Source organism: Tamandua tetradactyla, chromosome 2 (genome assembly GCF_023851605.1).
Source record: "Tamandua tetradactyla isolate mTamTet1 chromosome 2, mTamTet1.pri, whole genome shotgun sequence".
Taxonomy (NCBI): Eukaryota; Metazoa; Chordata; class Mammalia; order Pilosa; family Myrmecophagidae; genus Tamandua; species Tamandua tetradactyla.
In genome coordinates this window covers 33,737,541-33,760,865 of record NC_135328.1, presented here as the reverse complement: position 1 = coordinate 33,760,865, position 23,325 = coordinate 33,737,541, and the positions used below count along the sequence as shown (strand labels likewise).

The window sequence follows — 23,325 nt, the reverse complement described above, 5'->3', positions numbered from 1 at the left end:
TCCCTCACTTCCTTCACTCCAGTTACCGGTTCTCACGGCGCTCTTTCCTCACCCCACGCCCTCCCCAGCTCCTCGTTGTCTCTGTAAGATTTCGCTCCCGCTTGGTTTCCCAACTCGCGCTCTTCTATTCCCTCCCGTCTTTCCATCACCACCAATCCTTTTCCGCGCGCCCCTGCGCCCCTCTGCCTTCGGCTCACCCCAGCCCCCCTCCTTCCCCACCTCCCGCGCTCACTCCGCTCCCCACCCGCCCCTCCTCCCTGGGGTCAGGACGCTCCCTTGGAGGGGCCCAGGCTGACTTGGAAGGGGATTAAGGGGACTTGAATCCCAGTCTGGCTTGCTCAGTGCCGTGTGATCTTGGCACTCAGAGACTCTGGGCCTCAGAGACTCCAATCAATACTTTCAGTTGGAGTCTTTTCTGACTTCAGACACTTTGCTGAAGAAAGAGTCCTCTGCATTATACTAGTTAGCACGTTTTTAAAAAAATTCTTTTCCAGAGGAAAAAAGGCGTTTTTTAAAAAAGTAGTGCTTGCTCATCTCAAAACTTTAAAATAAAAGTGTGTGCAAAGTAAAAAGTGAAAGCCTTCCCCCACCCCCTTGGTTTGGCCCCAAATTGCCAGGCACGGAAACAGACACAGATTTATTGGATTTATGAACAGGAGCGTCTCTAGTGGCCGCAGTCAGAGGGTCCACACATGGCAGAGGGGCAGGAGTGCCAGGGCCAGTATGTATATGATCTTAGAACAAAGACATTCCATATGGTATGAGGACATCCAGTCTCTAGCATAATCATTAAGGGGTCTTAGGACCTGATGTTTTACTAAGATCACTGTTTAAGACTAAAATACACTCAGTGCTATCCCATTCCTGTCCCTTTACATCTGTGATTACATTCTTTTCCCTCCAGGGAGATTGTTTGTTTTCTTTCTTAATGTTTGTCCTGGTGAAAGAGGCTGTTACTTGCTTGGGGTTTCATTCCCGCTTAGGAGGGGCCCTGGAGGCCCAGGCCTTGGGCGGTCAAAGCCTCATTCATGTACTAAATACTTATGGAGCATCTTTCAGCTCTGTGCCTGGTCCTGTACAGAGTGTGCAGTGGGAAACAAGACAGCAGGGCTCCTGCCTTCATTGAATGTGGGACTGGCAACAAAAAGTAAGTAAATAAACAAGATGATTTCAGATAGTGATAAATGCTATGAAGGCAATAAAACAGAATGGTTTCAAAAACAGTGACAAGGGGCATCTGTGGAAAAGGGATTAGGGGAGGAGCAAAGATGTGAATGGTGAGAAGCTGGGTGAAGTTCAAGGGACAAGTACTCGAGGGTGCCTGAACAGGCAAGAGCAAAGGTGCAAGAGCTGGAACCTGTTTACTGAGAAAGTACGATGGGGGAGGAGAGAGCAAAGCAGGGCCTCCCTGCCCCCATCTCACTCCCCAGGAGTAGCTGCAGTGAGTTGTGATTACTGTCTTATCAGACGTTTTTTCTTGGAGCGCACAAGTATGTACATAATTTTCTTTCCTCCCATTCCCCTCTCCATGATACCTTTTTTTTTTTTTTTTTTTAAGAAAAAGGCTTTTTTCTTTTGCCTTCTGTGTTCCACAGCTGGTTTGATTGCTTCCTTCAGGACTCTGCCACCCTCATTGGGTTCAGGCCTGGGATGAAATACAAAGTGCAAAGTCACAGACCTTGGGCCTGCAAGGGGGAGTCCCTGAGTCCAGGGACTCAACCTGTCAAACTGGTTTTGTGTCACAATCATAATTCCCATACTGGAAGTGGAAAGGGTGATTTAGAAGCCCAGAGGTTCATCTGCATTTTTTTAAAGATCCAAGAAATGCCTGATGTCCACATTTCAGGGTCACCTAAACCCCAGCCCCATCAGAGGGTTTTGGTTCTGGTCTGAGCTCTGCCTCCTGGCCTTGTGTGAGCCCCCAGCCAAATCCTTCTCCTCTTTGGGCCTCAGTCTCCCAACATGCAAGATGGAAGGATTGGACAAAATAACTTCTAACTAAGGTCCAGGCCAGCTTTTAAGTTGATATTCATTGAACCTCAGCTACCCCATATGTAAATAGGGTATTACAATGGAAGGAAGTCACATGGAAAAGCTCTTTCAGAAATAAAAGATGATTCTTTTTAGATGAGAAGATGGAGAGGTTAAGCGTTTTGTTTGGACAAACTGTTTCAACCCACTGCATTGCACAACTCCTGGAGGGGGACAGTTACATAATAATCTATGTAAATGCACCCCCTACAGTTGTGGCCCTGATTTAACTCTAGATTTGTCTTCTAGGTTCTGCTTTTCACTTTCTCTGACTAACTTTTTTAGCAGTGAATAAGGAGAGCCTTGTATGTCACGGAAAGGTCAGTGACAGGTCCCTGCTACCCTGGAACAAGTTTTTGCCTGTTAAAAAATTGATACACTTATAAAGGATTTATTTTCCTCCCCAAGTCTGATGGCAGAAATCTCATAGTTTCATAGGTTGGGCTAACCTTGTGTGAGCTCTGGCCTGGTGATTCGTCCCGGAGAGAACTGCATGTTACTAGACTGGATGCTTCCTTAGTTATTTCTTTTGGAAAAACCAGGCTGCTTTCCTGAGGGTATTTTCCCTTGAGATACTCATGTTGAGAGCTAAGTAAACCCAGGTTGGGCCCACTTATCACACATATCTCTAAGTTTTCATTTACTCTTTTGTTTTTTGTTAAACTTTTTATTGAAATGTATCATATATGGAGAAAATGTACATAAGTACACGTCCTTGAATTATTATTATTAAGAAATATACCCATGCAATCAGCACCCAGACCAAGAAAAAGTACATTTCCAGAACCCTAAAAGGCTGGTCTCCTTCCAGTCGCTTACCCTACCCCCCAAGTGTAACCACTCTCCTGACTTAAATGCTTAATTTTATTCAGTTTTGAACCATATATAAAGGAAATAGTACAGCATGCACACTTTGTGTCTTGCTTCTTTTGCTCAAGATTTTGTTAGTAAGAATCATCTACGCTGTTCTGTGTAGTTGTAGTTCACTCATTTCTGTAGCCATATTATTACATTATATGAATGTACCTCATTTTACTGTTGGATATTTGGATTGCTTCTGGTTTGGGGCTATTACAAATTGTGTTGTTCTGAACATTCTTGAACATGTCTTTTGCTGGACATGTGTACACATTTCTGTTGGGTAAGTACCTAGGAGTGGAACCACTAGGTCAAAAGGTTTCCGTATGTTGAGCTTTAGGAGATAGGGCCAAACAGTTTTATGAAGTGGTTGGACTAATAATGTCTGAGAGTTCAGATGCTTTGCATTCTCACCACTCTTGGCATTGTTTGTATTTTTTTTTTTTTTTAATTTTAGGCATCCTGATAGGAATATGGTGGTATCTCATCATGGCTTTCATTTGCATTTCTGTTGACTAATAAAATTGAACACTTTTCATTAATGTATTGGTCAAGTTTTCATTTATTTTTATTTACACATAATCATGAGTATGTCCTTGTAAAAAAAAAATGCAGCTAAATTAATATAAAGCTAAAGTCCCTTGGAGGTCAGTCCCTCCCTCTTACTTACCCCTTCACAGGTTTACACTTTTGAGCACAGGAGTTAGGAGTTAGGAGACCCAAGTCCAGTTCTGCACTGGCTTGCTATGGGATTTTAGACAAATCCCCTTTCTGAGTTTCTCTCCCTATCTATAAAATGGGAGTGTTTAACTAGAAGGTCTCTAATGAACTCTTTGCTTTGATGTTCTGACCACTGTATCTGTGATTACAAGAAACTCCATGAGGTGGAGATGGCCATTTGCTCAATGTCCATTCCCTCCCACTTCCTTTGTAACAACCCCTCAGCTTTATCTCAGCACATGGCTTCCCCACTAGACTCTACTTTCCAAACTTCCTTAAACAACTTCATGAGGCCATGTGGGCTAAGTTCAGGGAAGGGCATATGAGCAGAAGTGAGATGTACAAGTTTTAGGCCATGCCTTTATAAGGAAGATTATGCTCTCCACTTACCCTTCTCCTCTTCTTGCTGGCTGAAAAAAGTACCTGGCGATGGGAACTGGACCATCCATCATTGAACAAATGATGGAAGTCGTGTGTTGAGGATGGCAGTATAAGGCAGAAGCCAAGACCCCCTACACCACATAGCCGTCATATCAGCCCTGGACTTCTTAAAGAGAAGCAAATTTCCATCTGAAGCTATTATTATTTTGGCTTTTGTTATCTCCACTGCATCTGAAACCTAACTAATACAGAATGACTAGGGAATGACTCTCAATTTGGTGTCAGGGCAGGTTTCTTTGAGGAAGTGACTCTTAAGCCAAGATCTTAACAAAAAGGAGACAGCCAGGTTTTGGGGAAAAACATTCCAGGCAAAGGGGAGCACTGGCACAAAAGCTCTGAGGCCTCCTTGGTCTTCTGGGGTAAACGAAGCAGACCCGGTCAATAAGTGCTCATCCCCATCCCAGTGTTTGCGGTGACTGGGCCAGGACGTGGGTCATGTGACTAGAGCAGGACCAATCAGAGCCCCCCAGAGATTTGCTGTGTGGATGGTGGGACAGAAAGGATCTCTCTCTTTCACTGGGATTGAGGCCTTCATGATCACCTAGGCCTGGAGTTACTGGAGACCGCAGTGTTGACAGTTAGCAAAAACCCGCCTGAAAATAAGAACAACCTGAAGCAAACATAGGTGAGCACTAGGAAGGAAAAGTCCTATATCAGAGCCTCTGAACCTTGTATCCAGCCACACCTGATGTTATCCCAGTCTAGTTAAGAAAACCAATTACTTCCTTTTTTTGCTGTTAAGCTGGGGTTCTGTCACTTGCAACCCCAAACACCCAGAACAATTCCGAGAAAGGGGTGCTGCAGGTCATAGGCTCTAATATGTGCAATGAGCAGAGGTTCTTGTGGGGCCTGGAGCAGGTCAGGTTGCTCCCTTCCTAGTTGGAAAAGTCATGATCCTTGCTTCTAGGTAGTAAAGTGGCTGGTTAAAATACCTGTTTTTTTTTGGTGGGGGCAGGGAGGGGGCCTTCAAGAGCACATGCCCTGAGGTTGAAGTTTTAGGGATCTTAGTAACAAAAAAATCAGGATGCTGGAATGTGTTAGCTACTTACTTTAGTAAGTCCCTGCAAGAAAGAGACAAGCTACAGTCTAGGCTGAAACATCTGAGAGCGAAACAAGGAAATCAAGTCTTACTGGAGCCCTTAATGCTCACAAAAAGCCATGCCTGAGAGTTGGATAATATACTTAGGAGGATAGAGAAAGCAGAGTTCTTTGCCCCAGAATCAAGTTACTACCACCAAGGTTGGAGCATGTAGCAGGTAACTGCTACATGCTCCCTCTGTGAGGGAGCCAAACCGTTGACCCAAAACCCTTCCAGCTGAGTCAGGCCTGTCTGGCACTTACTACCTTTGTAGACAGAACATGGAGGTTTGAAGAGGACACCAGACCCCCACCCCCAGTGAGGTAGCAGGTTCTGACTCCTGAGGGTGCTACTCATATAGCCCATTCTTTCCCTTGGCCTTCCCCATGAATGGAGCCAATTATAACATTGTGTTATGTTTATTGGGAGGTGGTATAGCCCAGAGGTCAAGGGCAGAGGTCATAGAGTTGGACTGTATGGATTTAAATCCTGGCTGTACTGTTTTTCTGTAACTGGGTGCACCAGGTTGAAACTGCCGTGTGCCCAAGAAAAGCCTTGTTCTTTAATCCTGATTCAGTATTGTTAGGTGGGATCTTTGTAAGTTATTTCCATAGAAATGTGACCCACCCAATTATGGGTGGGAACTTTTGATTAGGTGGTTTCCATGAAGATGTGTCTCCACCCATTTAAGGTGGGTCGCTTACTAGAATCCTTTAAGAGGTAACCATTTTGGAAGAAGTTTCAGAGCCAACAGAGACAGAGACCTTTGGAGATGCAGAAAGAAAATGCCCCTGGGGAAACTGAAACCAGAAGCCAAAGGATCAGAAGACGCCAGCCATGTGCCTTCCCAATGGGCAGAGGTGTTCCAGATCCATTGGCCTTTCTTGAGTCAAGGTGTCTTTACCTGGATGCCTTAGTTTGGACATTTTTATGGCCCTGGAACTGTAAACTTGTAATCTAATAAATTCCCTGTATAAATGCCAACCCATTTGTTTTTTCGGTATGTTGCATTTCCAGCAGCATTAACAAACCTAAACATTGGGGTTCTAGACTTGTTAGTTGCCTGGGTGGGTCACATAACTTCTTTTAGGTAGAGCTTCCTCATTGAGAATACTCCAAGCTAAACTTAACATGCCTCCTTTGCCCTGAGCCAGCTCCTGTTCCTCTTTAAGCCTTCTCCATTTCAGTAAATGGCTCATTAGTCACCCAGGAGCTTAAGCCAACTTCATCCCTCACATCTACTCTACCTCTGAAACACCTCCTAAATCCACTATCCCTTTTTCTACCCCCAACGTCGCTACTCCAGTCTAGGCCCCCAAATTAGCAATTTGCCACAGTGATATTAAATATCAAATTTAATAAATTTGATATTAAAATATCAAATATTTTAATAAAATGCAAGTCAGAGCGAGTCATTTCCCTGCTTGCAATCCTTCAAATGAATTCTTGCTTCTCTTGGAATAAATTCTGAAAGGCCACAGCATGGTTTGGTCCTAGTCTCTTTCTCCACTCAGCTCAGGTCACCTCTTTCTTTCCCATGCTCCAACCACTCCAGACTCTTCCTGGTCCCTCAAGCTCCTTGTAACCTCAGGGCCTTTGCACCACTGTTCCCTCTGCCTGGAACACTTTCCCCCATCCTGCTTTAGCTTGGTCACTTGTCCTTCAAGTCTTGGCTTAAGTGTGAGTCCCTCAATGCAGCATTTTCTGATCCTTTCAAACCAGGTCAGGCCCTCATTTCACCTCCTCTGACAGCTTGTATGTCTCCTTCATAGCACCTGTCATCACTGTTTTTGGTGCCCATCTCTGTCTTCCATTCTCAGGGAGATTCATCCGCATGCTGCTCAACTTTACCTGGGGATGTCTGCACAGAGTTCCTGAGACTGGGTTTAAAAGAACGGTGTCTGTCTTCAGGCTCTAGAACAGAAGCAGGCCCCCAGAGCTACTCAGTATTTGCTGGGTGAAGACAAACGTGGGATGGCCTTGAAGAACCTCCCTTCCACATTTGTCTTTTTTGTGTGTGTATGCCCTTCCTGAGGCACAAACTCACATTTGTCATTTTAACCAATAGCAGACTCAGGAGCTTGGAGACAGGAGGCCAAAAAGCTAAGATGGTCAAGGGTTCTGGTCTAAGCCCTGGGGCTCGTCCATGGGTCACATCTGATTAGGGCTTTGGGCCCCAAGGTGGTAGATCCAGGCTCAGGCTCCCTGGAAAATCTTGTGACTCTTCAAGCCCTGATTTTGACAGGCCACTACCCAAAGGCCAGAGGACAGGATGAGATCAGGGCTTGAGATGAGTTGGTCACAGCTCTGGGGAAGACTGCTCAGGGATAATCTGATTGCAGGAGCTGCCAGCGAATTAAAATTCACAATTCTAGATTTTAAAATGATTTGTATTGCCATAAGGTCTGAATTGAACTTGCTTTGGCCTTCGAGTTAGGGTTCCCTGTTACTTTGCAGATGGTCAGATGGGCTTGCAAACTGGTCCCCTCCTCAGCTGGGCCTACCTTTTGTTAAGGGGAAACATGTCATGCCAGTCTCAGAAGAGTGAATTAAAAAAACTTATTCAGTTGTTTGAGCCAGAAACCCTTGAAGGCACCCTTGCTTCCTCCTGTTCCCTCATTCCCTGGACTTAAAACATCAGCAACATCTGTCAGTTCTGTCTCACAAATGTATCCTGAATTTATTCTTGCCTTCATCATTGTTACCACCCTGGACCAGGCCACTGTCACTGCTCACCAGGGCCTATCTTAGCCTCTTAACCAGTCTCTCTGCCTCTCTATTTCCCCCAGAGAAGCCAAATGTAGGAAACTTGGACCACACATAAGTTTTGGTTAAAATATTTCCCGTCAGATGCAAAATTAATCCCAGGCTCTTTACCTGGCATGAGATCTGGCTTCAGCCTCTCTTTCCAACCTCTAGCTCTATCACACTCCCTCCTTCTCACCTTGCCCCTGACAGCTCTGCCAAGCTCCACTCACTGCAGGGCGTTTGCACACAGTGTGTGTTCTCATGGCCTCAGTGTGCCTCCCGCCACTCCTTGTTGCTCAGAGGTCTCAACCTCAGGGAGGCCCATCCCCTGTCCTTCTGTCTCAGACCCTTCTTTGTTTCCTTCAAAGCATTTATCACAATTTGTAAATGCTTTATTTGTGTTTTCTAGTTGTCTGTTTCCCTTATTCTCTGTATATAAATTCTATGAAGAGACAAACTGAAGTCTGTCCTGCTGCATCCTTAATACCCAGCACCGTACCTGGGCACTGAGCAGAAGTTCTCAAAACAGAGCTCGTGATAAAGAGCCTTTTTGGTGGTAGCGTCACCAAAAGTCAGGAAGTCTCTCTTTGCTCCTAAATTTTTATCAGCAGGCAATGTTTCTGTTCTGTTAATAAGTAATTCTCTGGGTTTATGGCTCAGAGTAGAACAGGAGAATTCAGGCAGACTGGGAACTACTGGTCTGTGTGGGAGACATGTTGCAGTGGAATTGTAGTTAAATCTCAACTCTCAACTTGGTTATCAATCCAGGTTTCAGTCCCAGTGCCCAGTACTGCTATCAGAGGCCTGGGCTTTGCAGGGCTTCTTAGGATCCAATTGTTTTTCTCTTCCCCCAAATGCTCCAAGCCCTTCTCCCAGACCCCACCAAGCCTGCACCCGTAACTCTTCGTTGTGTTCAGGATGAAGCCACACCAAAGGAAGGAGATGAGGGGCAGAGGTGAACCTCAGAACTGACCCAGAGAAGAGGTGGGAAAGCCTGCGGTGAAGATGTGGCTGCAAGGGGTAAGTGTTAGCATGCTGGCAAAAACCACCCAGGGTTATGGACACCTGCAAGCATGTAAGCAGGAAGAGGGCACAAGGGCACAGTGCTACAGGTTGCATTTACTTTGGTTTTCACTTTTCCAGGAATTTAAGTTCTAGTTCTTGGGTCTCGTACACTTTCTCCATCACTTCTCCTTTAGCCACTGCAATAGTTGAGGTGTATAGTAGGTGATGATGATGTCGGCACCTGTGATGGGAGAGAAACAGGAGAGAGAGGGAAGCAGGACATCAGTTCTGGGTGCACATTCTGGGAGATGATGCCCAGGCAGGGAGGAAGGGCCTCTGGCTCTCAAAAGGAGGCACAGCCCATGGGTGTGGCAGCTTAAGCTCGAGCCTAGTTCTGGGCAGTTCTGTGTAGCTTTGAACAAGTCATTTTCTCCTTCTGGTTCTCAGTTTTCCCATGTATAAAATGTAGGTAGAAGTGGTTAAAATGGCAAGTTTTATGTTGTATCTATATTACCACAATAAAAATGAAAGCAAAACAAAGTCCCCATAGAATCGTACAACACAGACTGAACCCTAATATAAACTTTGGACTTAATTAACGATATAATTCTAATAGTATTGATTCATCAATTACAACAAATGGACCACAGTAAGGCAAAATGTTAACAGTAGGGAAAACTGCGTGCGTGTTTGGGGTATATGGGAACTCTACACTTTTTACATAATTTTTCTGTAAACATACCATTGCTCTAAAACATAGTCTAAGAGAAAAAAAATACAGTGGAGAAAATAGATGTTATAAGTTTCCCACGCTTGTGTGCAATACTAACAAAACCAGCACCCATTCCAGGAGTGACAAGCACATGCCAATTATAGACACCATCTTATTTAATCCTCCTGAAAACCCTGCACCAGGAATATTTTCCCAAGTTTACAGATGAGGACACTGAGGTTAGGAGATGTGTGTGGCTTGCCCAAGTTCTCACAACCAAAAAGAGGTAGAGGGCTCTGCTTTCTTCACTGCTCCAGGTTCTGTTCTGCAGTTCCATGCCCCTTGCCCAATCAGTGTCTGTTCAGACCACTGGCGTTCTGGGCATAAGACTTCAGGCTGCCTCGTGACTTACCCGGGAAAAGTGCCTATCAGTCCCAGGGCACAGGTCAAAACCCACCCCGCCTGCCTACCTGCTCTGCGGAAGGCGGTCATGGCCTCCAGGACGGCAGCCTTGAGATCAAACGCCCCGGCCTGGGCTCCGTGCCACAGCATGGCAAACTCTCCAGACACGTGGTACACAGCGAGCGGGCGGTCAGGGTACTGCGGAGGGGCGGCGAAGGGCAGAAAGGGTTGGCGTGGGGGGCGGGTGAGCCTCTGGGAGGGTCCCTCCTCCCTGTCCAATCTGTGGCCACGTGAGCCCCATGCTTGAAGCCACTGCTTCTGGTAGCTTGGCCTTTTTGTGATTCAAAGTCCCCTGCGAGCCTTGGTGTCGGAGAAGCCCATGGTGGTTTAGGGACAGAGCCCTTCCAACTCTGAGGGCCCTACATCTAAGGCCCCTCTCTTCTCCCTGAGAACCCTCCTGCCCCAGCTCTCTGCTCACCTTGTCCTTCACCTCCCGCACAATGTCCAGGTAGGGCATCCCCGGCTTCACCATGAGCATGTCAGCTCCTTCTCGTACATCCCGGTCCTAAGGGATGGGGGTATAGTGTGGGCGGTATCAGGGAGGTGAAAGAGGGAGAGGGGAACAGGCTGGGGGAGGGCCTAAGCCCCGGCCACTCACTACTGCTCGGAGGGCCAGGCCTCGTGCTCCCGGGGGCAGCTGGTAGCAGCGGCGGTCTCCAAAAGCTGGGCTTGACTGAGCTGCATCCCTGGAAAGTGGAGTGATCAGGGTGGCTTCAGCTTTGGGCTAATACTCCAGGGATTTAACAGCAGATCCCTGCCTACCCCAACTCACCGGAAAGGACCATAGAAGCAGGAGGCAAACTTGGCACTATAGCTCATCACTGATACCTGGGGGAGACAATGGGGAGGGAATATGGTTCAGCTACCTCTTTCCAAAAGTCCAAAGGTGACGTGATGGGGACAGAAGGACTCAGGCTAGGCAGGAGGTTGAGAGGGATCCCAAAGGCCTCGACTAGTGCTGTCTTCGGTTCTGCGATTCTTGGCAGATATGGGGGCAGGGCTGGTCCAGGCTCTCTCCTCATTCCCCATGCCCTTCCCTTACACTCCCCGCCTGGTACCCTGTTGCCAAGTCCATGAGCCATCAGGGCCTCCTTGATGGCTTCCACGCGTCCATCCATCATGTCCGATGGGGCTACCACCTGACATCCTGAGGGGCAGAGGGTGGCCTTTAGAACTTTGGAACCCTTCAGACCACTCCACCATCTCCCTAATCAGAGCTATCCATCCCCGCTGGTGGCTCACTCACCTGCCTTAGCATAGGCCAGTGCCACCTCTGCCAGCCGCTGGCGGCTCTCCTCGGCCTGGAATGCCCCATTCTCGCTCAGGAGCCCTGCAGGACAGATATCTGAGTTTGGGAGACCCTTGGACCCTGACCTAGCCCCGTGCTGAGAAGTGGCCATGTGCCCTGTGGGGTGGCAGCAGGGCTGGAGGGAGGGGCTCACCACAGTGACCATGTGAGGTGTAGGGACACAGGCAAACGTCACAGGCCACCAGGAGGCTGGGAAAGGTCTTCCGTACCAGACGGATGGCCTCGATAGCTGGGGAGTCCTCAGAGTCGGCTGCAGAGCCCTGCTCATCCTAGGGGCAGGGGAGGACAGAGCGGTGGATCTCACAGGAAGCCTTCAGGAAGGCACGATGGGACAGGCAGGGTACAGTCCCACCCTCTCCTTCTATCACCATCACAGCCCCGGGGCAAGCAGGCACAGCAAGACTGGCCCGGTTTTGCAGAGGGAGCAACGGCGGCCCAGAGAGGGGCTTGACTTGTCCCCTTCTTAGCTTCCCAACCCTTCAGGGTGCTATCTGAAGGGCAGGGCACAGGGCCTTTCACCTGTGGTCCCAGAGCCTGCACTGGGCCTGAATGAGGATGTGGTCAGGAAAGAATCTCAGCCCACCCTCGCTCAACCTTTCCTCCTCCTCCCCTCAAGACCTTCCCTACAATGCTTCACCTTGGGAACTCTGCTGGGGACCCCAAAGATGAGGACGCAGCACAGGCCCTCTTCCACCAGAGGTCTCAGCATCTCTTCTAGCCGGTTCACACCATACCTAGATGGGGTGGTGTATGGGGGCTGAAGTGAGGCAAGTCCCAGGCTTGTTAAGAACCAATTTACACTTGACAGCTTGAAGGCTTAAGTCCCACAGTCCAGGGCAAGGAAGAACACCCACCAAACAGATGGGGAAACTGAGGCCCCTGGTAGCAGAGCTATGGTACTCAGCTGTGGCAGTTCCCTCTAAGATTCTTTTGTTCAACTCCCGTCTGAAGTTCAGATGCCCTCTGCAACAGGCCTATCCAGCAACTAGCCTCTGCTACAATGCTTCTGGTGACAGGGAGCTCATTACTTTAAAGGCTGCTTATTCTATTGTGGAACAGCTTTGACTTTGAGAAAACCCTTCTTTCCACTGAACTGAAGGCTGCCCCTCTGAATTTTCCACCTCCTGGCACCTCCACCTGTGAAATCTCTCCCTCTTCCCATCCCCTTGCCCTCCCCACCGTGTCTCCTACCTGGCCACTCCTGGGAGGCTGGCGATAGGCTGTATGTCATCAGGAACATCCCTGCAAGAGTGGGTGATGGGCTATAAATTGGTAGTTATGGGAAGGTAGTTATGGGAAGGTAAGGGGTGACCAGACTTGAGGTGAGGGAGGTGAGAAGGAATAGGGAAGTGGAGATGGTAAGAGGAAGGTGGGATCTAGAGTCTAGCTCTCCTGCCTGGCCAAGCCCAGTCTCTGAAATAATAATAGGGACACCAAGGAAAACAGTGACAACAAGAGCAGTTGTACTAGAACAGTAACCACAGCAGGGAATCAGGTGGCTGAGAACTTGGATTCTGCAGTCAGATGGCCCTTGTGTCCTAGCCCTTAACTGGGTGACCTTGGTTAAATGGTATCATCTCTCTGCTCAGTCCCTCATGTGTTTCTTGGGTGGTTCATTCATTCAACAAACATTAATTAGCACTTATCTGCCAAGCACTCTTCTAGGCTCTGTTGATGCAGCACTAAATGAAGCAGGCAAAAATTCCTGCCCTTGCAGAGCCGTTATTCTAGGAGATAATACTTGTGCCTTCTTGACATAAATGCTGTCAGGATGGAATGAGATAATGCATGTAGGTGCTTGGCGTAGTACTTGGTACACGGTGAATATGCAATAAATGTCAGCCCTGGCTATTATTATAATCACGATCACACCTTCTTACATGTGCATGGCACTTTACAGCCAACAAGAACCTTCTCAGCTTCTGTCTTATTGTAAAAGCTCGGGATGGCTAATTGTAATAATTGCTGTTCCCATTTTCCAGATGGGAAGAATGAGCTCTTCTCCAGGTTTGTGTTGTTCCTAAGGCTGCTGACACCAGAGGTCCAAACTGACAGCCCCCTGCAACACTGACAGACCCAAGGCAGACCCAAGGCCTGGCCCATTCTTGGGGACTCACGTGACAAAGATGGGGTAGATGAGGTTGGAGGCCCGGAGGGTGGTGGTGGCTGCCTGCCAGTTCCGGAGCAGCGGGTGGAAGTAGCCACTGTGCAGGACAGACTGCGGCTTCATGGTGTGGGCCTGGGGGGAGAACCAGGCGGTCAGCCAGGAGAGATCGAGAACTCCTGGGGTGTCTGCTGCGTGCTCAGCCCTGTGCTGACCATGGGAGGCATGTGGGACATGATTCCTGTCCCCAGAAGATGACTCCACCCAGTGTGGTGCACCAACCCCTGAGGTCTACCATGAGATGAGCAGAGAAATGAGCATAAGTCTTTAGAAGCTTCTGTAGTCACTTGACAAAGTAATTTTGACTCTAATCATATAAAAAGCTATTTTGTATGACTGCTTTTGTTTGTTTGTTTGCTGTACGGCAGTGTCACATTTCATTTTTTTTCCATGTGAGCATCTTGTTATTGCAGCACCATTTCTGAATTGTTTGTTTTTGTTTTGCTTGCTTTTCTTCCTTGGGGGGTGGGGGTGGGGGGTGCATGGACCAGGAATTGAATCTGGGTCTCCTGCATGGCAGGCAAGAATTCTACCACTGAACTACACTTGTATCGCCTACTTTTTTTTTAATAAAATTTTCTTAGTAATTATTTATTTTATTTTTATCAAAGTTTCAATCTGTGGTGAGTAGGAAGTTAAAAAAAAAAAAAAAACCTGGTCCTTCCCCACACATAGTTTAAGTAGCATTGACCAAGTCAAAATTTAAATATTGTTGAATCCATCAAAAATGTCCATATTATGGCAGAAATTTTAGAGAATTACAGGTAAGCAAAGAGAGTGAAATTGTTCTTGCTTAATGGGTACAGAGTTTCTGTTTGGGGTTATGAAATGTGTTGGATCATAAATAAAGGTGGTGGCGATACAATATAATCAATGCCACCAAACCGTACACTTTAAAATGGTTAGGACAAATTTTATGTTATATATATTTTACCATGATAAAAAATAAAGAGAAAGAGAAAATCCCCTGTAATTCTACTTCTAGAGAGGAACACCTTGGTACCTGGATTTCTTTTTAGATGTGACACACACTAAGGATCAAACAGTGTCATGCATGAGAGACAGAAAGACACCTCGCCCCCATACCCCCAGCAGAGTGGCCACCATTGCCTTCATCACTGTTACCAACCTGGAGGCCACTGTCACTGCTCACCAGGGCCTATCATAAATAGCCTTTTAGCCAGTCTCTCTGCCTCTCTATTTCCCCCAGAGAAGCCAAATGTAGGAAACTTAGACCACACATAAGTCTTGGTTAAAATATTTCCCATCAGATGCAAAATTAAACCCAGGCTCTTTACCTGGCATGGGATCTGGCTTCTGGCCAATCCACAAACTCAAGCAACATTGGCCACCTGCTGGCTTTGCCCACCCAGTCTCTCTTTACCCAGAAGGCCTGTGCTTCCCCCACAACCTCCTCACGTCAAACCCCACCAGCTTCTCCCTCCCTGACTGAAGTTTTCTGCAGCCTGGATCACAGCCTTGCTTACATAACACATCGGGGTTGACCTCTCTAATTTCAGGAGGCTGAGCTTCTACAGGCAGAGTCTGGGGCTATTCGTTTTTGCATCCCCAGTACCACTCTGCTCTGGTTCTGGCAAATGGTAAATGTTTAATGACATGAAGTACAAGACAACAGTGCCCTGAAGGCCGAATAAGCCATTTATGACAAAGGAAGCAGAGATACTGACGTCTGTTCGAGCGTCTACTATGAGTTGATCCCTCCGGGCACTTTCCCGCTTGATTTCCCATTGGGTTCACACAGACAGTCCTGGGAGGGGCTGTGCACACATCAGGCAGGAGGACCCTGATTATAAAGGAAATCTGAGTTCCCTGGGAGCTAGGCAGTCCGAAGAGGGCTGTGGGAGAAGACAGGGGCCGGATTTGGCAGGATGAGCAGATTCAGTGTGGCAGAGGGAATGGGGAGAACATTACTTCAGGAAGGGAAGAAAGCAGCCAAGGCAGGAGGGAGGAAAGGCTATGGCTATGGACTGTTCTGAGGACATGAACAGGCAACTGAGGCATGGGGGCGGGGGTCGCGTAAAGGAGGAAGGAGGGAGAAGGCCAGGGCTGGTGAGGACGGCGGACTTCAGAGGCCTGAATGCCACTCAAGATCATGAAAGATCTCCTGAGCAGGGGATGGGGAGTGGCCTGATGAAAGTCTGGCTTTAAGATGATATACTTAAACAGACCGGAGGCTTGAGCAGAACAGACCCAAAGCAGAGGAGCATGGAAGCTGTGGGGGTCAGAGGGGCGGAGAAGGAAAGGCCAGGAAAAGTGGCCAAAGAGCAGCTATAGGGCGGATGCTCTGAGCTTGCCTGACCCAGTGGGCAGCGGAGACAGGGACAGGACAGGAAGAGGATGGTGGGGACCTAGGCTTAGAGAGGAGGTGGAGAACTCCATTTTAGACACTTCCTTTCGGAGATGACTAGGGGAAAACCCAGTAGCCAAGTAGGGAAAAAGAGAGCTACTGAATGTGGGAGCAGGCAGGCCTAAGTCTAATCTCTCCTTCTGCAAATGGGGACCCTGAGGCCCAGAGAGGGGCAGGGACTTACCCAAAATCACACAGCAAATTCAAGACTAAAATGGCAAGACTAAAACCTGGTGTGTCAACTCTCAGATGGGAAAGGGGCTCTTTGGTACACTGATGGCTGTCTCCCCCTCTTCTCCCAGGCCCCTTTTGTTCCCTTCTAACCAGTTTGGGGACCCATTTTATCAGGTCCTCCTCCTTGGCCGGGTTGGGGTTATCAAGAGCCACACGGGGACCCACCCTGCCACCACACCCCTGGGCCAGCCTCACCACCTGACACAGGGCAGGCCAGTCTTCCCAAGGATGTAGTCACTTTTAGAGCCATCATTCAGCAGAGTCGAGGGGCTGAGTGCCCACTTTGTGAAGAATCTCCTCTCAGGCCTGTCAGAGGTTAGCCCAGCTCTGGAGTTAAGCCACTGGCCCAAAGCCACACAGCTAGTTAGTAACTGAGCCAGAACTTCAACTGGCTCTAGACTTCAAGTGCATGCTTTTACCTACTCTCCCTTTCTCTCCTTATACTGTCCGCCTTGGCAGCTGGAGAGATGGAGGGAACAACTGAGAAATATATTGAGTGCGTATTACATTATGTCCTGGGCACTGGACTAGGTACTTTGTATACATTACCCTTAAAAGTTGCAGAGAATTGTCCTGACTTTTAACGATGAAGAAACTGAAATTCAAAGAGGTTAAATGACTAGTTCCGTGTCACTGGACAATCAAGTCAGATTTTGGTCTGTGTGTCCCCAGTTCACTTCCGGGCCCCTGGCTTCCAGAATCCAAAACTGCATTCCACTGGCTTTGACTTTCTACCTGCATTAAGAGGCTGAGGGGGCAACAGCTTTTGGCTTATTAGAAGCAGCAAGGCAGGCTGCCTAGGAGCAGGGTAGCCCAAACTATACTCTAATGAGACAAGGAGGGGGGGGGGGAGGGAGTGAAGGGGACACAGGAGGAAGGTACGAGTGGTAACAGGGAGACCTGATTATGGCAGTTCCACTTTTATTTGTTTGTTTGTTTGTTTGTTTTTTTAATTTTAGAGTTCAGAGGGAGACAGGCGTTGGTATTGAAAAAGTAAAAAGTTGAAAATCACCAACCCTGCTTACTTTTTTAATATGGGAAATGGGGTGTAGAGAAGGGCGGGACTTATTCAAGATCATAAAGCAAGTAAGGTGCAGAGCTAGGACTTGGCCGCGGGTCTCTTGGCCCCGTCCCTACACTACACACAGTTATAGCAAGTGCTTCATAATCTGTGGAATAGAAAAATGCCCCCTGAACCACAGTTGATATCTATCTGGAAAGCCAAATCCAGGCTGGTGTTTTGCTTTGTAAAAATTCCCTCCAAGTTTGGGAGAATTTCACACACTGGGAGGGCACGTCTCCCAAATCACAGGAGCTTGCAAACTTCAGGTTAAATCCTGTGACACCACACTGCAGACAGGAGCAAGCCACCCTGGTATCCAGCACCAATCCTCATGCAACCACAGTAGAACAGCTTAGCTCAGGTGGAAAGCAGTGCGGGGCAGTACAGAAAGAACCCAAGTTTCAGAGGCATATAGACCCTGATCCTGTCTGTGCTCTGCTGTGTGACTTTGGGCAAGGTCATTGACCTTTCAGAGCCTTCATTTCATGTCCTTATAAAATAGGCATGATACTATGAAACTTGCAAATTTGCAGAGAAGATTAGAGGTAACGATGAGATACGTGCCTGGCACAGAGCAGGCACACAGTAGACTGTAGCTATTTTTACTATTTTTAGGAGTGGCTATGGACTGCAATGTGCTACACACCTCTGTACCACACCCAGAAGGGAATCCATTTACTCAAACCCGTGCAAGCTGCAGGGTCTTCCGAGATCTCTGAGGTGGGGCTTGGCCTCTAGCAGCTTTGTGGTTGTACTGATGCTTTCCAGGGGCTGTGGGGGCCAGCGGCTGTGGGTATTAGAGACAGCTTCATGGAAAAATGGCTTCATGGAAGGGCAGACACTGAGACTAGGCAGTTTTTCAGATTGATTGTGAAGGTTATCTCCTTCCTTAGAAGGCAGTACTGCCAATCTGGGTAAACTAAGTAGCTCCTTGTGAACTACTGTCAGGGCTGGGAAAGAGCTGCAGGGCCTGAATGTCCCCTGCCCCCTCTCCCCTCCTTGTTATCTGGAATCAGCAGAGGATTCCAGAGGCTGTGGTCTTGGCACCGCGAGTTGGGAGCTGCTACCAGCTCTGGCAAGCTTGCCACTGGCAGAGAGAAGGCAGTCAGGAGGGCTAGGTAGGTAGAGGGAGGCCAGGGCTGAGAAATCCAAAGTCCCCAAAGGGCCCAGGGCAGCAGCTGCCAGGCAGTTCTGAAAAGGAACCAAATAGTTGCCTGTTCGTTGGACCTGCATTTCCTAAATACCTACTATGGGCCTGTCCCAGTCCGAGATATGGGGATTAAAGAGAAAAATGAGATTCAAGCCTTGTCCAGGGCTTTGAAGAACCCAACCCCTCTGAGTTTAGCCATTTGGAGTCACAAAACTCCTAGAGTTGACTGTGGTTCTACAGACTCCTAGAACATCTTTGCTCTGAGGCCCATTATAAGTCTGTCATTGAAATGACGGTGTAATTGGGATCAGAGAAGGGCAGACACTGGCCCAAGATCACAAAGTCAGTCAGTGGCAGATCTGGGGCTAGAATCCAGGTCTCTAGCCACCAAAATGTCTGGCACCATTCCCTTGATGTTTTAAGGACATCCTAAAGCTGCATACCGACATAGCTTTGGCCTTGTGGAAACTCTAGGCAAATGGGAGCAGAGGGGGAAGATGAACTGTGACTCCAAACCTGGCTGCAGCAGGCAGCTTAATGGCTACATGTGCTGGGCTTTGGAGTCTGATGACATGGGCTCTGTCACTTTTCAGCTGTGACCTTAGTTTCTTCATCTGGCAAATGGAGACTTGAACCGACCTCAATGGGCTGTTGTAAGGAGTGAATAGACCAATACATGAAGCACACTCTTATGCCTAGCACAAAAAGGTTGTTTATATTTCCACGTTCCTCCCCCATCTTTGGAGGTTGGCACTGGTGGAGACTGAACCCGCGGTCTCCGAGGGGGTGGATCCCAGAGAGTAGATGCGGGGCCCGGATACCCTGCTTCCGGCTGGAGCACAACCACCTGAGAGTTCAAACTGGGGTCCCTCCTGGACTCCGATTCCGGCTTCAGGCGCACAGCACAATCCGGGGGCACCGGACTCTTGATGCCGCTGCCCCCGTATCACTTTACAGCCGTCCTCCAAGCCCACCATCTGCCTGAGTCGGTTCCCCGCTTACCTGCCTCTCTCAAGAGTGCGAGCTGCTACTCCCGCCGCCACCGGTATCCGATCTAGGTTCCCGGGGCCCACGTCGGGGCGGCGCTCACCCGGAAGCAGCTCCCCCTCCCACTGCCTGCCCCTCCCGCGTGCAAGCCCCATCCCGGAGGGCACCTTCCTGGCCCGGTTAGGTCCGACCGCGGCCCCGCCCATATACGTCGGTCTCAAGCCTGGCCAATCGAATGTGCCCAGGGATGCAGGGCCAGCCCCTCCCCATGCTTTGCCCTGCGCGTGGGCCGCCGACAAGCGTGAGGGAGGGCGCGTGGGCGGTGCAGGAGCAGCACCGAAGGGGTCCCGAGTGTGAGCCAGCCTCCGAGATTATTACAGCCCGGAAGCTTCAGTCCTCTTCTTCCCCGCCTAGTGCATTCCTCGTGCTTGTTGTTTGTTGAAAGAATAATTGGATGTCAAGGACATTAAAACAACACCATAATACCTAACACAATAGCTAAGTCCGTTTTTGCGGACTGAGCATTTTGAAGTTGTTTAGTTCAGCACCAGGCTGCCTTCTAAATTGTCATGGGAAATATATTCCAGAGTAATTACTCGGGGGCTTACTCTGCGTCTCGGGTTAGGAGATGTAATGTGAAAGACACTTTAGACACTAGGCACTCTAGAAAAGCTCCAAGTCTGAAACGGGCATCCAGAGTGCTGTGGGGAGTTAGGGAGAGTGTGTGCAGGGACTGAAGGATCCGGTGGGGTTTATGGGGCCTGGGGGTTCTGTAGGATTGGATGGGTCGAGTAGGTGTCAAGGATCATCACCCCAGCAAAGGAATGCCTTCACATCAGGGATTATCAAAAAGTTGACTGAATTGGAGAGGATGCCAGCAGTTTGCATTACACTTCTCCGATTTTATTTCTCAAAATTTGTACCCCAATTCTGTTTTATGCTTCTCTATACATTTTAAATTAAAGGAGCACAGGGTTGTTTCTCAGCTACTGGAGTTCTGATCAGTGTCCAACAAGGGGTGGAAAGGAAATAATATATATTATGCATTAGAGTCACGGACATTACCACACATTTTACATTAATTCATTTAATTTTGGCAATGATTAAATTACCATCCTCACTGTACAGATTTGGAAACAAACTCCAGGGAGATTGAGTAATTTGTCAATTATCACAGTAGGCTCTCTGCAGTATCTGCCAATAGCTGTACTTTCTTCACCTCATAGGGGTAATTCTTGTTCCCCCACCACTCCCATCCCATCTAGATCCTCTGCTCAATTAGTTTTCTAGCGTCAAAACAAAACAAAACATGCAACCAGTTGGCTTAAACAATGGAAATTTATTGTCTCAGGGTTTTGAGGCTACGAGAAATCCAGAATCAAGGTGTCATCAAGTTGATGCTTTCTCCCAAGCTGGCTGCTGCTGATCCTTTGGTCCTTGGGTTTTCTATCACATGGCAGTACATGGAGGCCTTTTCTGGCCTCTCCTTTCTCTTTCCAGTTCCGTTGACTTTCACCTTCTGGCTGCTCCCTCTGACTTTCTCTGACCTATGAGGTGACCTATGAGGTCTTCAACAATAGGATTAAGACCCATCCTGATATAGTTTGGCCACACCTTAATTGAAGTAATCTCATCAAATGGTCCTCCTTTTCAATGGGTTCACACCATTGGATTAAGTTTAAAAACATGTTTTTCTGGGGTACACAGCTCCAAACCACCACACCACCCAACAATTCCTTTCATGCCTGTTCCATTTTTTAGTTTACTGATAAATAAAAATAATTAAGACAGAAGAGTGGAAAACTTTAAAATCTTGTCTGGTATAATCTATTATTCCCATGTCTTTTTCTTGTTCTTGACTGAAAGACCAATTTTTTTTTCTTTTATGATTTTACTTTAACCTTTCATTCTTGTTCATAAAAAAATATTGTGAATGTAACAATATGGATAAATCATTTTTTTTTTGGTAAACAGAATTTTTATTTTTCTATCTTATCTCTGACAAAAGCATCACATCTTGAAAATAGTACCTACAGTGCGTAAGGAAAGGCCAAATTGTGCGTTTCTCCGACAGAATATTAGATGCAAAATATGGGCTGTTTCTACATCCTCTTGTTTTGCATTAGTTTTGAGAAAATACCATGTACAGCTCATGAATATTTGATTTCTGGAACATACCAGTATATGACTTTTGTAAATGGTCACAGGTGGAGATTTTTGCATGAGCAATCACATTGCTGTGATTGGAATCAGTATTGCACATAATAGAGGAAAAGAGGTGATCTAGTTTGGTGAATGTGGAGAGAATTAATCTTATTCACAATTTACCTGTAAACTGTATTAACACTGTGGACATGGTGTATAAAATAAAATAAAGAAAAACAATGAAATGCCACAAACTTGTATACAAATTTTGGAAGAATGCTCACATGCAGACAATATATATATTCCAATAGTTGCATTTGGCAAATGATAGATTTATTGCAAGCAAGGAATTTGCTATCTTGAATATTAGATTTTTTGCTGTAACTTGCATCTGTCAGTATTCTGGCTGAGACTTTTGAAGAAAAGGCAATGAGAAACATATGGCAGCATTTGTTTGTGGTTGGAGACCCCATCAAGAATGTGCTTAGCAGGTAGGAGATGCTTAGCAATTGAACAAGGATTCCAATAATTTGATGGATAAATCTTAAGCATAACGTTGGGCAAAGGGAGTCAAATCCAAGCGTATTTATCATACAATTTCCTTTAGATGAAGTACAAAAACGGGCTAAATTAAAGTGTGCTGTTAGTCAGGAGAGACACAACTGTTAGGGAGGTTGAAGGGACCACAAAGGAGCTTCTGAGAATAGTGGTGATGTTTATCAACCTGGGTATGGGAGGTGTTTAGTTTGTGAATACCATCAAGCTCTACGTTTTGCACCTTTTAGTATATATATTATTCCAGTAAAAGTAGTAATAAAAAAGTATTGTGACTCCTAGGTCCATGCTATCGTGATAAATGCTGTATAAAAAGTGGGGAGACCTTGAGCAAGTCACTTCTCTCTGATGAGCCTCAACTTTCCCATAGGTAATAATAAGGGATTGGGTTGCAAAAGTAATTCTCCATGGGGAAGGGGGATAAACCCCTCAATCCTCGAAGCCAGATTAGAATTTCTGGGCATAAAGGGCTGTGGTTAAATATGAAACATTGCCTTAGCCCACTAAGAAATCTTCAAAATCCAGAACCACTACAGGAATGATAGAGGTGTGGTTGGGAAAAACTGGCATATGATCTCAAAGATTCTCCCCAGATCTTAAATTCTGTAGTTGTAATTCAGAGTCTTACTCTCAGGAAACATGGGTTTTCTTAGGTAAAGTTTAAACACATGAAACAATGGATGAACAACATAGTGTCAAACTGCAATTGTCCAAGAAGGCAAAGATTAGCATGGATGAAGGGTCATTAAGATTGCGCAAAGAAAAATAAAACAGGACTTAAAATGGGACTAAAAAAGGGAAAGACTTGAGAGTGAGACGAGGTGGAGGAGGTTGGAAAGGGAATTGGAAAGCTTGCTGAAGAATGCAGGAGAATGCACTAAAGCCATAAGGAAGGAGAGTTCTTTTAGGGATTTGTTGTTGACCAGAACACACAACCTTATGTTGGGGAGAAGCAGATTAGAATAGATGGTAAAGTGAGCTCTTCTTATGCAGGCTTTCAATAACAGATTTAAGTATGGGTTTGATTCAACAGGAAGCAAGGAGGGACTATAACAGCAATGTTTCAGGAAGATACTTGGCAAGTAGCACTCATGGGCTAGATTAAGCCAAAGAGACAGAAAATTGAGCTCCAGAGAAGCTGTGGGAGTCCAGATGGGACTTGAGGGCTTAGCCCAGAGTGGAGCTCATGTAAATTAGGAAAGGATATTTCTGCTATGAGGGGAAACAAACTACTGCCCTAAAAACTGTTGGGGTTGTATCCCTGTGAAATGTTATCTATAAATTTGTTTTAGGAT

At 47.0% G+C, this 23,325-nt stretch overlaps 1 protein-coding gene and 1 long non-coding RNA gene across 2 annotated transcripts; one reads left to right on the top strand and one right to left on the bottom strand.

Moving 5' to 3' along the window:
• Positions 1-26: 26 nt before the first annotated feature.
• Positions 27-13,939, top strand: LOC143668090 (uncharacterized). The gene is made up of 4 exons (XR_013168292.1): positions 27-83; positions 1,060-1,147; positions 8,794-8,896; positions 13,347-13,939. It is a non-coding gene; the product is annotated as an uncharacterized LOC143668090 (long non-coding RNA).
• ALAD (aminolevulinate dehydratase) lies at positions 8,976-19,513 on the bottom strand. The gene is made up of 12 exons (XM_077142666.1): positions 19,346-19,513; positions 13,482-13,603; positions 12,556-12,606; positions 12,002-12,098; positions 11,498-11,633; positions 11,302-11,385; positions 11,114-11,202; positions 10,828-10,883; positions 10,654-10,741; positions 10,474-10,560; positions 10,064-10,193; positions 8,976-9,122 (listed from the first exon to the last, which is right to left on the bottom strand). Exons 2-12 carry the CDS (start codon positions 13,592-13,594, stop codon positions 9,061-9,063), a joined length of 993 nt encoding a protein of 330 aa, XP_076998781.1. The 5' UTR covers positions 13,595-13,603; positions 19,346-19,513; the 3' UTR covers positions 8,976-9,060.
• Positions 19,514-23,325: the final 3,812 nt, after the last annotated feature.

Bases quoted from the DNA above. Each gene is read 5' to 3' on its own strand.
- ALAD (XM_077142666.1), bottom strand. From the start codon at position 13,594: ATGAAGCCGCAGTCTGTCCTGCACAGTGGCTACTTCCACCCGCTGCTC. The intron at 11,386-11,497 runs GTGAGCCCCTCC...TCTGTCCTGCAG, and splicing joins CACCTCACATGGTCACTGTG to GGCTCCTGAGCGAGAATGGG. The intron at 10,561-10,653 runs GTGAGTGGCCGG...CCCATCCCTTAG, and splicing joins GCCTGGCCCTCCGAGCAGTA to GACCGGGATGTACGAGAAGG.